Here is a 13,367-nt window from a genome sequence, read left to right as displayed (position 1 = left end):
GAGAGTGTGCAATGCACATGATATCTTGGCAAATGATTCGATGGTCACAGAACGTTTGAACCATTAAATGGTTCCAGAACACAAATATATTTTTTAAGTTTTTTTAATAACTGTTAAATAGTTTTTTTTTAATTTTAATTACAAATTAACTCCATATATTTTATTTAATCATAAAAATTATTTTTTATTTTATAAATTATTATTTTATCATTAATCTATTATGTTTATTAACAATCAAAAACAAAAACAATAACGAATTAGATCTTCCATTGATTGTAATAAACTTTTTGGTTATTCCAATCGATTAAAAGATTATATTTGATCCGTGACGTTCGTCCAGGATTGTGAAATCGTGTTTCTTTGAAAATCAATCGATTGGATTATCAAAACAATCGATTGAATTTCAGGTTTCCCATAACTCAATCGATTGGACTACAGGTTGTTATCACAAAACAATAGATTGAAAATTGCAAGACAGCATGGTTTTCGCAAAAATCAATCGATTGGTCATATTACACAATCAATTGCACGATGATTAAAATGTGGGTTTTTAATAATTCAATCGATTGCTTATACTACCCAATTGATTGAATGCTTTAAAACAACCTGAGGTCTCACAATTCAATCGATTGGTTGTGTTACCCAATCGATTGAAGTCATCAAAACAACATGGATTTGCCGAATTCAATCGATTGGTTGTGCTATCCAGTAAATGGTACATATGGTACATAAAAGACATATAAAATTGATTAACCATCACTTACAATTCCTAGGCACAAAAGTCACAAGTCTATTCAAATATATTCATTTATCCAAAAGAGAGAATGCATAACCAATTACCCTAAAGAAGAGTCCCATTCATTTATGCAGTCAATCACATTTACATGCTCAAGTGAATAAGCTCAAGAAGACAATGTTATAAGAATGCAAAATTGATATCACAATTCTAAGATCTGAATATAGCTAAAACTAAAAGACGGATGAGACGCAATTCTTAGGGGATTAGGATCAGCCTCAATTCTTTCCATTAATATCAAGTTCTAGATATACAATTGCAAGATCTAGAAGTATGATTTGCGTAAATTATAATTTGAAGAAATGAGATTTCTTCAAATGAATATGAAAGAGTATCTAAATCAAAATAAAACCTTAAAAATTGAAGATAGAATTTTAAAGATAAGATAGATGAATAATAAGATAATAATTTATAAAAACGATAACAAAATTGAAATAGGCGTAGTACACACTTCAATCGATTGGGCAGCAAATCCATATTGTTTTGATGAATTCAATCGATTGGTTAACACAACCAATCGATTGAATTGTGAGACCTCAGGTTGTTTTGAAGCATTCAATCGATTGGGTAGTATAAACAATCGATTAAATTATAAAAAACCCACATTTTAGTCATCGTTCAATCGATTGGATAATATGACCAATCGATTGATTTTTGCGAAAACCATGCTGCCTTGCAATTTTCAATCGATTGTTTTGTGATAACAACCTGTAGTCCAATCGATTGAGTTATGGGAAACCTGAAATTCAATCGATTGTTTTGATAATCCAATCGATTGATTTTCAAAGAAACACGATTTCACCGTCCTGGACGAACGTTACGGATCAAATATAATCTAAGTTTATTACGATCAATAGAAGATTTAATTCGTTATTGTTTTTGTTTTTGATTGTTAATAAACATAATAGATTAATAATAAAATAATAATTTATAAAATAAAAAATAATTTTTATGATTAAATAAAATATATGAGGTTAATTTGTAATTAAAATTAGAAAATGACTATTTAGCAGTTATTAAAAAAACTTAAAAAACATGTTTTGTTCTAGGACCATTTAATGGTCCAAACGTTCTGGGACCATCAAATCCGGTGCCTGATATCTTTATTTCAAAAGGGAAAACGTGTCCCAAAAACATTAAATACCAAAGGTGCAGGGCTATATATATCTATATCAGTATAAGCACTGATGCAACTTAACTAAACATCTTTCCAAGAAGAAAGTGGTGGAGTATCAGAGTTCTTCCATGTAGTTATATCACTTGCGTATCTATCACCCTTGACAGCATCCGCAGCAGCGAAGGACTCGAGTTCTGTCATTTCTTGCGGTGTAAGTTTCACAGACAAAGCACCAATGTTTTGGTTAAGATTGTCAATCTTGGTGGTTCCAGGAATGGGACACACATCATTTCCTTGGTGGTGAACCCATGCTAATGCAAGCTGCGACGGGGTGCATCCCTTCTTAGCTGCCATTTCATTAACCCTCTCAAATATAGTCTTGTTCTTCTCTAGGTTCTCAGGTTGGAATCTAGGCATATACTGCAGTAGAACACATAAGATAAGATTGATATGTAGGCACCAATGTAACCTTCTTATAACATGCAATATCAAGCTGTTTTGAGGAGGAAAAAGTAGAATCATAAACAAAATAGTTTTTACTATAATTAAATTGAATGCAGCACCATACACAAAGCTTAATCAAGGTAATTTACTGATTTATTTATCCATGGTGAATTGGTGATTGAGAAAACTGTATTCTGTTTAATGTCCTTGGTACTGGTTAAGCAATCCTATAACATCAGATTCAATCGATTATTTGCATTCAACTTTGAGTGACTATCTCTAGGTACAGAAACTAACAAGGATACTGAATTATGAAAATGCAAAAGTAATTAAAGCTATGGATTTATTTTACACAAACCTTTCTGAAGTCATTCTCAGACAAATTCTCAATCAATTTTGTTCCTGATGAAAGGAATCCTCTCCCAAGAGGACTATATGCCACAATTCCAATTCCAAGTTCCCTGGCAAGGAAAATATTTAGAACTTGCGAAAGGCTAGACTCAATATGATTATGATATATTAGAATTTCGAGTTAGAGAAGAAAAACTTAACATAAAGTCTTTACATTAAATCACACACCTGCAAGTTGGAACTATCTCTTCCTCAACATCTCTTGACCAAAGAGACCACTCCAACTGCACTGCTGTTATGGGATGAACAGCATGCGCTCTTCGGATTGTTGAAGCTGACGCCTCAGATAAACCAATGTATTTTATTTTTCCCTCCTCAACAAGCTTCTTAAGCTCCCCAATCTTAATTTGAAATTAAGAAAACAAAAGGAAAACATTTGAACTCACCAAACATGTACTATCATATATGTAACCAAATAGTCAAATTTCATTACTTTATCCTCTTTAACATTAACAATGATAGTGAAACTTGAAAGCAGAGAATTTTATGACAACAAATACATAGTATATTCTAATTTCTAAAGAACAATTGAGGTTCTCATATACAAAGTAGCACAGAGAAAGATTCAAACCGTGACTTCAATTGGAACACGAGTATCGATTCGATGTTGGTAATAGAGATCAATGCAATCAATGTCAAGCCTCTTCAAGCTTCCCTCACAAGCAGCTCTCACATATGATGGATCTCCACGGATCTCAACTTTAAAACCATCAGACATGCTGATTCCAAACTTGGTTGCCAATTCAACCTTCTCTCTCACCCCTCCCTTCAAAGCCTGTATAAAATTCCAAAGATCAAGTCTAGTGTGTATATTCAACCCTAATTTCTCTAATTCAGACCATGGATTAATACACCATAAAGAATCGAAGAATCAAAAGAAAACCAAAAAGGGTAGCTGAATCAAAGCTCAAGTTGGAACCTTTCCAAGTAGAATCTCGTTGGTGTGAGGACCATATACATCAGAGGTATCAAGGAATGTAACACCACTTTGTGCAGCATAGTGAATGAGAGAAATCATGTCAGGTTCTGGCTTTGGAGGTCCATAGAAAGCAGACATTCCCATGCATCCAAGTCCTTGCTGAGACACCTCCAAGCCCTGTGACCCCAGCTTCATTCTTCCAACTTTGGCCATGGCTGTGGTGTGATGCTGTGCTTCCAAAGAGTGATGAAGAATGTGTCTGTCTATTTGGATTCCCTGAACTGAAAGAATGCTCTAATTCTATGTCTTACTCATATAAACTACTTGTGATTGTAATTTAATCTTTATATAACAGTTGTCTCCGTTTATTGGCACTTCGCATAGAACTTTGGATAAAATTATACTTCTTCTGACTTGTAACCATCGAACTCTAGACCCACTTCGATATTTTCAGGGTAGCGACAGTGGGAAGTGGACCCCACTTTGATATTTTCTTAGTAGCATTGTAAAAGTTACTTTACACTTAGGATAATAGGACAAAGGACATGCTTGATTAGGGAAAAAAAAATACATCATTTTTATAGTTGAATTTTTAGGTATAAATAATGTTTTGTGGTTGCAGAATACACTTGTCTGGTTTTGGTATTTATATTTTATAAGTTTTTTTGCTTCAAAACATTTAAAAGTTGTATATTTGGTCTTAGTTATTTAAAAGGTTAAATGCTGACGCAACAAATTAAATGTTGCATACTTTGTTTTGTTAGACATGCATATGTACACACCTGAAGTTTTCTGCAATGTAGTTGGTTCAAATCAATAGCAAGAAACTTAGAAAGGTGAATGCAATCAAATTCCTTCGAAAAAAACAAGGGATGTTCCTTATCTGATATTAAGAATAACAAACCAATAACAAATAGCAAAGAGTTCAATAATATATAATAGTGTAAGTAATGCACTTAAATCTAAACAGGTTTCCAAGAAGAAAGTGGTGGAGTGTTAGCTTTCTTCCATGTAGTTATATTCTCCGGATATCTGTCACCCTTCACAGCATCCGTGGCAGCGAAGGACTCGAGTTCTGTCATTTCTTGTGGCGTAAGTTTCACAGACAAGGCAGCAATGTTTTGATTAAAGTTCTCAACTTTAGTGGTTCCAGGAATGGGGCACACATCATTTCCTTGGTGGTGAACCCATGCCAATGCAAGCTGAGATGGAGTGCATCCCTTCTTTGCCGCCATTTCATTGACCCTCTCGAATATAGTCTTGTTCTGCTCCAGGTTTTCTGGTTGGAATCTAGGCATAAACTGCAACAAGAACACAAGAATATGTCAGGTATCATTGATGGATATTTGAAAATTTTCCAAGGCAATATTCCAAACTATACTAATTTAGGCCATGGTGAATAAGAAATTTAATTCTTATTGATGTTTTTCAGTTAATGCAGATAAATACAGAAAATATCAATGAATTGTGCAAATAATATTAATAGGTATTGGTGAAGAAAACCAAGGTTAGAAGATGTGAATGTCACTCTCTCTAGGTACATACATAAGCAGAATCATGATAATTATGATTATAGAAATGCATATGTTAATTAACATGAATTTCTGTAATAGCAAGTATTGACAAACCTTTCGGTAGTCATCCTGAGACAAATTATCAAGCAACTTTGATCCGTTTGTAAAGAATCCGCGGCCAAGAGGACTATATGCAACAATTCCAATACCAAGTTCTCTGAGATGGAACAATTTTAGAAGCCATGAATTCAAACATTGTATCATGATGGTTTAGTCCTAGAAAGAGAATTGCTTGTTGACAAAAAACAAAATGAAATAATGGGATGGGATGAACACACCTGCATGTTGGAACTATTTCTTCCTCCACATCTCTTGACCAAAGAGACCATTCAATTTGAACAGCTGTGATGGGATGAACAGCATGTGCTCTTCTGATTGTTGAAGCTGAAGCCTCAGACAAACCAATGTATTTTACTTTTCCCTCCTCAACAAGTTTCTTAAGCTCTCCAATCTTAATGAAAATCACAAAGGAAAAAGAGTCAAGTCATTAGAGTATATACATGTATTTAACTTTTCATTAGAGTGAAAAACTAGTCTATAATCTATCTCTATTTTCATTGTTTCAATAACCTCAAAGAAGCAAAAGCCAAATCAAAGAGAAAATCCAAACCGTGACTTCAATTGGAACTTTAGTATCAATTTGATGTTGGTAATAGAGATCAATGCAATCAATATCAAGTCTCTTCAAGCTTCCTTCACAAGCAGCTCTGACGTATGCCGGATCGCCACGGCTACTGAATTTTCCATCATCAGAAAAGATTACTCCAAACTTGGTTGCAATTTCAGATTTCTCCCTCATCCCTCCCTTCAAAGCCTGTCTCCATGTATGTCACCAACTTAGTCATAGGATCATATGCATGCTCAAAGCAAAGCAAAACTTTTAACTAAATCAAAGACACATGATAAATAAAAAAAATACAAGCCAGACATCTCAAAATCATTCTAGAGAAGGAAACACATGATAAATGTTCATATCATATTAAGAAGTTAGTGGATCTAATTCAACTCCAAAAACTAGCTCATGATATTCAATTTTCTCTACTTTGTTTAATAGATGTCTGCTTTTATAGCTCAAACCAAAGATTTTTCATATCAGGAAAAGAGAATCAAAAGAAAAACCAAAAAGGGTAGGTGAATCAAAGTTCAAGTAGGAACCTTTCCAATAAGCATTTCATTGGTGTGAGGACCATAGAAATCAGAGGTGTCAAGGAATGTGACACCACTATGAATAGCATGGTGAATGAGAGCAATCATGTCAGGTTCTGGCTTTGGGGGTCCATAGAATGCAGACATTCCCATGCAACCAAGTCCTTGTTGAGACACCTCTAAGCCCTGTGACCCCAGCTTCATTCTTCCAACTTTAGCCATTGATCTGTTGTGATTGTGTGCTTCCAACTATGTTGCTGTCATATAAATAGGCTTAAGATTGTGAAACTGTTAAAGGATAAAATAAGATGAAAGTTGGTGACCGTTTCCTTGTTTGGTAAAAATGGTATATGTAAAATAAAATGAATGTCTTTCACTTCTGCTTTCCTTATTTGAAAGTTGTTTCTATATGGTTGTTTAATTCTACTGCTGACTTGTTCTAGTGTTCTACTGCTGAAGAAAATTGACAACTTGAATTTCAAAGAGTTGGTAACTTCCTGTAAAAATTTGATACTCAAAATATTATTTTATTGTCTTCACTCTTTATCATCTCTTTATAGTGGGGCAAGTGGATTGAACACTCCAATTTTTCAGCACCAAATAGTACTCCTGTTTGGGAAATGATATTTAAATCCTATTTTCATTTTCTTTCTTCTATTTCCATTGCTGCTTCTTCTTTCTTCTTATATTTTGTGCTTCATAGTTTATACGGTTGTTAACTCCTCATCATATTGAAATCAACAACAATCACTTTGGACAGGAGAACTTGTGAGCCTTTGACAGTAACATTAATCAAAGAGTGCATTGATCTTTATTTTTTGGTGATGTGTTTGATATTTATTTAAAACTAAATTATATTTTTCTGGTAGAGTAATCAAAAGATGAACTTCACCTTCTCTCAAATGTTAATAGGACCGTTCACTTAAAAATTTGCACTTTGACAGTTGAATACATGATCTGAAGAGAGCACCATACATGGAGCAACTTCTATTACTTAAAAATATATTGTTCAGATATTTCAGAAAAATTACAAATCCACATATCATTTGGTTGTGAAAATTCACTCCCAAATTAGTCAAAGATTATTATAATATGCAACTAAATAGTGCTAATTTCCAAGGCAACAATCACAATTCTTATTAGTAGTAAAAGATACATGCATATATATGTCATTGCTCCTTTTTCATGAACTGTTTTTGTTTTCCTAAGACATACATGTATACACATGAAGTTATTAGTAATGAAGTTGAAGCCATTTGAAAGGGAAAATCAACAAGAAACTTCAAAGGTTGATGCAACAAAATTCTACTAGAAAACTAGGTGTATCCCTCATACAGAATACATTATTAGGTACCAACACTCAAAATTAAACAACAAATACCAAAATACAAGGGTGCCTAATAGTACAAGTCATGACTTGATTAAACAGCCTTCCAAGAAGAAAGTGGTGGGGTATCAGAGGTCTTCCATGTAGCGATATCATTACCATATCTATCGCCTTTGACAGCATCCGCAGCAGCAAAGGACTCGAGCTCTGCCATTTCTTGTGGTGTAAGTTTCACAGACAAAGCACCAATGTTTTGATTAAAGTTCTCAACTTTAGTGGTTCCAGGAATGGGGCATACATCATTTCCTTGGTGGTGAACCCATGCCAATGCGAGCTGCGACGGGGTGCATCCCTTCTTTGCAGCCATTTCATTGACCCTCTCGAATATAGTCTTGTTCGCCTCCAAGTTCTCAGGTTGGAATCTAGGCATATTCTGCAACATAAGGCACAAGACATAAGAATATATCATTGTATCTGATGAACATTGAAATAATATATATACAAGGAAGGTTGAATATGAAAATGCATTAGTGATTGCCATGAATTTCTGAAATAATTAAGCAATCAGACAAACCTTCCGGTAGTCACCCTCAGGCAAATTCTCAATCAATTTTGATCCTGATGAAAGGAATCCTCTCCCAAGAGGACTATATGCAACAATTCCAATACCAAGTTCCCTGAAAGCAACAAATTTAGAAGCCATGAATATAGACATTGTATCATGTTGTCTTATCAGAAGTACTAAACAGAAAATTCTAAGGTAACATGACATGTTTCGGATATTAATTCGCAGACAGAGCTATAATGCACTGAGAAGAAATTGGTGCATTGATCTTAACATAATTTTGCACAGATAACTTCTATTGATTCTATATTACTGGATCATCATAGTCTATCAAACACCAAGTCATTCCCTTAAAACGCACCTGCAAGTTGGAATTATGTCTTCCTCGACATCTCTTGACCACAGCGACCACTCCAACTGCACGGCCGTTATGGGATGAACAGCATGTGCTCTTCTGATAGTTGAAGCTGAGGCCTCAGATAGACCAATGTACTTTATTTTTCCCTCCTCAACAAGCTTCTTAAGCTCACCAATCTTAATTAAAATTAAATAGGAAACGGGTTAGGCCACCATAAACAATTAGTATATTTTCATGATCTCATGTTGAAACTTGGAACTAGAAGCATTATAGATTTATAGGATTCTAAAAGTCAATTGGGATCTCATATAATTAAGAAAATAAGATAAAGATGATGTTCATTGAATTGGTCAAATTCTAGCACACTCCATGCTCTGGAAATGAGGTGATGAGTTCAAAGTATGTATACAAAAACTAATTCACACAAACATTTCTCAATCTAGAGCAAGAGAAAGGATCAAACCGTGACTTCAACCGGAACACTTGTATCGATTCGGTGTTGGTAATAGAGATCAATGCAATCAATATCAAGTCTCTTCAAGCTTCCTTCACAAGCAGCTCTCACATATGCTGGATCTCCACGAACCACAAATTTCCCCTCACTATAGGTGGCTCCGAATTTGGTTGCCAATTCAACCTTCTCTCTTATCCCTCCCTTCAAAGCCTGCCCCAAAATTTCATGATGCAGATAAACCATCACTTAGTCATTATCAAATAAAAAAGCCAAAGCAAACATTTAACATAAAAAGACATGATATCTCAACATATAAGGTCAATTTCAACAACATAGTATAGAAAGTAGAAACAGAAACAGACACTTGTAGCTAGGAGAAAGAAGCATCAAAAGAAAACAAAAAAGGGTATCTGAATCAAGGTTCAAGTAGGAACCTTTCCAAGTAGAATTTCATTGGTGTGAGGGCCATAGACATCAGAAGTGTCGAGGAAAGTGACCCCACTTTGAACAGCATGGTGAATGAGAGAAATCATGTCAGGTTCTGGCTTTGGAGGTCCATAGAAAGCAGACATTCCCATGCATCCAAGTCCTTGTTGAGACACTTCCAAGCCTTGTGACCCCAGCTTCATTCTTCCAACTTTAGCCATTGCTATGTTTGTGATGATGGTGTGTGCTTGCAACTATGATCAGTGTCCAAAGAGTGAATGAAGTATTTTGAATCCTGAGCTGTGTTGCTTAAATAGCCTGAAATTATTGCTAATTAATTATCATTCATTACAAATAATATATAATTTTTTATTGAAAAATTTAATAGAACATTGTTGCACCGCTTGTATGAATTACTCTTGACGTATGTTATTGCGTTAACTGTGCTTGAAATTTATTCATTTGACGTATGTACATACTTAAAATGTTGTCGTATTTGATATTGTTACCGACACTTTCAGCTTTAAGATGTTATGATTATTGTTGACTTTGACTTTTCTTATGTTTTTTAGTATTTAATATTTATAATTGGTTGATATTTCGATTGGGATTTGCCCCCGTAGAAATTCAGTTTTGAAAACCAAGTTCTATTTGGCTTCTCCTTAAAAAATTAGACAAGGTTTTTGGTAGCTTTATTATTATTATTATTATTATTATTATTATTATTATTAAGAAAAAAGATAAATAGGTCTTTAATTTTTTTATCTGCATACATTTAAGTTCTTAATGATTTGAAAATAGTCAAATACATTTAAATTTTTAACTTTTTTAAAATCTAAATATATCGATATCTCATGTTCACTTGGATGTATTAAACCCAACAAAAAAATCAAAAGTAATTTTCATTATAAAAACCTAGTTAATACAGGATTAATGACTTAAATGTATTTTTAAATTCTCAAAAACTTAAATATCCACCGACCAAAAAATCAGAGATCAATTTATGCTTTTCTCGTATTATTATTACTACGTGATTTTTGGAAACTTATTATTATTATTATTATTATTATTATTATTATTATTATTATTATTTTGAGGTCTTGTAGTAAGGTTATACACTTATACTAAACTAGATCACCATAATCCATAGGAATTCAAAATGTTTGGTTTATTGTTATTTCTAGTCTTGTCGTCGCGAATCGGAACTCTATTTAAGAGTTTATTATTGGCTAATGAGTTGGTGCATACATAAGTCAGGATTCAAACTTTTGACACTTGCTTAAACCGACTAATGAACTAACCACTAAACCAACCCAACTTGGTTAGTAAAAATATTTCTAAATAATTCGTCACGAACTTGATTTTAACCATGAGTTTAGGATCTAGTATTTTTGTAAGAAAATATTATTTATATACTAAAATTAGTTATCAAAATTAACTATCAATATATGTATATAAATACATATGTTATTTAATTTATTTTCAATAAGTATATATATTTTAATATATATTTTATAATAATGATCGATTTTTTAATGATTGATTTTGTTATATACCAAACATAGTTAATTTTTGTTTGTGTATAAAATTTAGGCTTAAATATATATATTTTTTTATCCACGGTATCCTTCCATCCGATAGGTCAAGGACTAACCCGTCGCGGATCTGACCAATTGATTGCTGCATGCACAATGTAGGATTTGAACCCCTGATATTTACTTAAGCGGATGAGTGAGCTGACCACTCATGTCACGACCCAATCTGGGTGTGACTGGCGCTTAGAAAAATCTTCCCAATCAAGCCTCAGAAATCGATATTACAGAAAACAGAATAAATAAAATTTTCATTTATACTAAAAGGCAATACATTCTCAGCATCATATTTAAAACATACTCAGCATATTTACAGAAAATTTGACTTTAATATTTACAGCAAAGCATGGTCTATTAGTTTCATCTACTAGAATATTTACAAAGCAACATATTCAAGTCACTAAAGTCGGATCCTACTTGTGTCACTTGGAGCAGTTTAAAACTATTTACACAAAACATTAAGCCATTGAATAGTAAAGAGCTCACCAACACAAACAAAACTAGAGCAGAACGGATAAAGTTGGATTAGGATCAAGGCCCATATCTCAAAAAAATGAAAGAATAATAGAATGAGTTTTGCAACTCAATGAGTAAATAGAGCATTCATAATCCCACGAGAAACAATTGTATAAATAATTAATTTTTAGTCAAAATAAATTCACTTTAATAATAGCGTTAAAAATATAGTCAAACATAATGATAATTATTTATATACATCAAATATTCAAACGAACTTTCTTATTTTATATAAATATAAACGAAAGGTTATCTAATTCAAAAAAGTCAAAATAACAGACAGAAATCACACTTAGATTGTTTTTCTTTGTGTGAATTCTGAAACAAATATGCTCTACTGATTTTGTGGATATGAAACAGACAAGTACCATTTTTCATTCATATGTACGTAAAAGTACAATTATATATTGACATGGGTGCACCAAGTCTAGCGCTTACTGCCGCTAGCTGCAATTTCTGTCATAGAGCCTTCCAAAATATTTTGACATACGAATCATGATCAAACTAAAGTTGTCAAACAAATCAATAAATGCATTATCAATTCAGAATACTAACTTTAGATTCAAAGTGTATATGCAAGATAATATTTACTTTATAATTTAATTCTCAAATGACAATTTTAGTAAGAGTGAATACTCCACCCGGCCCCTGACAATTACCTCGAAAGGACAACGAGGTCCCAAAAGAAAATAACCAACTCGGTCCCTGATTTTTTTTTGGGACTGGTTAGCTCTTGTGCTAAAAAAAATAACATTGACTTTTTTTTTGCATAAGGGTCTCGTTGTCCTTCTGAAGTAGTTGTCAGAGGTTGGGTTGGATTTTTTTTTTGTTAAGGGCCTCGTTGTCTTTTGAGGTAATTGTCAGAGGCTGTTTAGAGTTTTTTTCCTTTTATTAATTTCAACACAAAATATTATGTCTCAAGTGAAATTTTTTTCGTAAAATATTTAACATAAACATCATGTTGACAAATAAGTTAGTAAATAATTAAATAATAAATTTTAAAATTATTTTTAATAATTATAAAAATGATACAATGCTAAAATTTAACTACGGATACAAAATTTACTCAGACTAAAATCCAAGAGAAAAAATTTTACTCCACAGATTCCAATAAGTAAAAAGAATGATTTCTTTGAGAATCTAATATCACAAACATAACAATAATAATTCTAATAAATTAATCTTAACATCAATTAATATAATATAACCTATATACCCAAAAATTTCAAATTCTATTTTTATATATCCAAAAATTTTAAATTTTATTTTATTCTAATTCTAAATTTTTAAATTTATTAATACTTATCACTATAAATAAGATAAAAATTAAAAATATAAGTAATTATCAAATTAAAGAGTCATCTTAATTGAATTAAAGGTGATTTTTTTTTTATAAATTTAGACTACTTTAGTGGAGTTTTGAAAGTCAACATAAGAGAATATACTAAATAGGGTATAATAGAGTTGGAATAGAAGAAGAATAGTAAAATTAATTGAAATAAAGTGTGTGAAATTAAAACATGAGGGAGGGAAGATCAGCACAGTAGCATTGGCGGTGAAGGATTCTGAAATGATGTAATAATTATAATATGTGTGTATTGCTGAATTGAAGTGTTTGTGTGCCAATGGAGTAGAAGGAAAAAAAAAGAAAGACTATGGGCTTGGTCCATAGTGTTTTTGTTTTTTGTTTTCATTATTAGAGACTAAGTCAACCAAATTGGT

General features: G+C 32.6%; 3 protein-coding genes across 3 annotated transcripts; all 3 read right to left on the bottom strand.

Annotated features, from left to right (window-relative positions):
* Positions 1-1,812: 1,812 nt before the first annotated feature.
* Positions 1,813-4,119, bottom strand: LOC148577160 (putative aldo-keto reductase 2). Its single transcript, XM_016339113.3, has 5 exons — positions 3,688-4,119; positions 3,340-3,543; positions 2,937-3,109; positions 2,716-2,818; positions 1,813-2,333 (listed from the first exon to the last, which is right to left on the bottom strand). The coding sequence occupies exons 1-5, from the start codon at positions 3,898-3,900 to the stop codon at positions 1,995-1,997; spliced, it is 1,032 nt and encodes a 343-aa protein (XP_016194599.1). The 5' UTR covers positions 3,901-4,119; the 3' UTR covers positions 1,813-1,994.
* A 396-nt stretch (positions 4,120-4,515) lies between these two features.
* LOC148577159 (putative aldo-keto reductase 2) lies at positions 4,516-6,779 on the bottom strand. Its single transcript, XM_088501528.1, has 5 exons — positions 6,417-6,779; positions 5,872-6,075; positions 5,540-5,712; positions 5,316-5,418; positions 4,516-4,988 (listed from the first exon to the last, which is right to left on the bottom strand). The coding sequence occupies exons 1-5, from the start codon at positions 6,627-6,629 to the stop codon at positions 4,650-4,652; spliced, it is 1,032 nt and encodes a 343-aa protein (XP_088357654.1). The 5' UTR covers positions 6,630-6,779; the 3' UTR covers positions 4,516-4,649.
* A 740-nt stretch (positions 6,780-7,519) lies between these two features.
* LOC107635597 (putative aldo-keto reductase 2) lies at positions 7,520-9,837 on the bottom strand. The gene is made up of 5 exons (XM_021122214.2): positions 9,546-9,837; positions 9,121-9,321; positions 8,661-8,833; positions 8,309-8,411; positions 7,520-8,167 (listed from the first exon to the last, which is right to left on the bottom strand). Exons 1-5 carry the CDS (start codon positions 9,756-9,758, stop codon positions 7,829-7,831), a joined length of 1,029 nt encoding a protein of 342 aa, XP_020977873.1. The 5' UTR covers positions 9,759-9,837; the 3' UTR covers positions 7,520-7,828.
* Between the last annotated feature and the right edge of the window lie 3,530 nt (positions 9,838-13,367).

Source organism: Arachis ipaensis, chromosome B1 (assembly GCF_059453495.1).
Source record: "Arachis ipaensis isolate K30076 ecotype BB chromosome B1, ASM5945349v1, whole genome shotgun sequence".
Lineage (NCBI taxonomy): Eukaryota > Viridiplantae > Streptophyta > Magnoliopsida > Fabales > Fabaceae > Arachis > Arachis ipaensis.
Note: the sequence above shows the minus strand (reverse complement) of the source record. Positions and strands in the feature narration are given on the sequence as shown.

Excerpts from the sequence above, each read along its gene's own strand:
- LOC148577160 (XM_016339113.3), bottom strand. The coding sequence starts at position 3,900 with ATGGCCAAAGTTGGAAGAATGAAGCTGGGGTCACAGGGCTTGGAGGTG. Across the intron at positions 3,110-3,339 it reads GTGTTCCAATTGAAGTCACG|ATTGGGGAGCTTAAGAAGCT; the intron begins GTTTGAATCTTT and ends TTTCAAATTAAG. Across the intron at positions 2,334-2,715 it reads CTGAGAATGACTTCAGAAAG|TATATGCCTAGATTCCAACC; the intron begins GTTTGTGTAAAA and ends GTTCTACTGCAG.
- LOC148577159 (XM_088501528.1), bottom strand. The coding sequence starts at position 6,629 with ATGGCTAAAGTTGGAAGAATGAAGCTGGGGTCACAGGGCTTAGAGGTG. Across the intron at positions 6,076-6,416 it reads ATGAAATGCTTATTGGAAAG|GCTTTGAAGGGAGGGATGAG; the intron begins GTTCCTACTTGA and ends ACATGGAGACAG. Across the intron at positions 5,713-5,871 it reads AAGTTCCAATTGAAGTCACG|ATTGGAGAGCTTAAGAAACT; the intron begins GTTTGGATTTTC and ends ATTTTCATTAAG.
- LOC107635597 (XM_021122214.2), bottom strand. The coding sequence starts at position 9,758 with ATGGCTAAAGTTGGAAGAATGAAGCTGGGGTCACAAGGCTTGGAAGTG. Across the intron at positions 8,834-9,120 it reads GTGTTCCGGTTGAAGTCACG|ATTGGTGAGCTTAAGAAGCT; the intron begins GTTTGATCCTTT and ends ATTTTAATTAAG. Across the intron at positions 8,412-8,660 it reads GACATAATTCCAACTTGCAG|GGAACTTGGTATTGGAATTG; the intron begins GTGCGTTTTAAG and ends TGTTGCTTTCAG.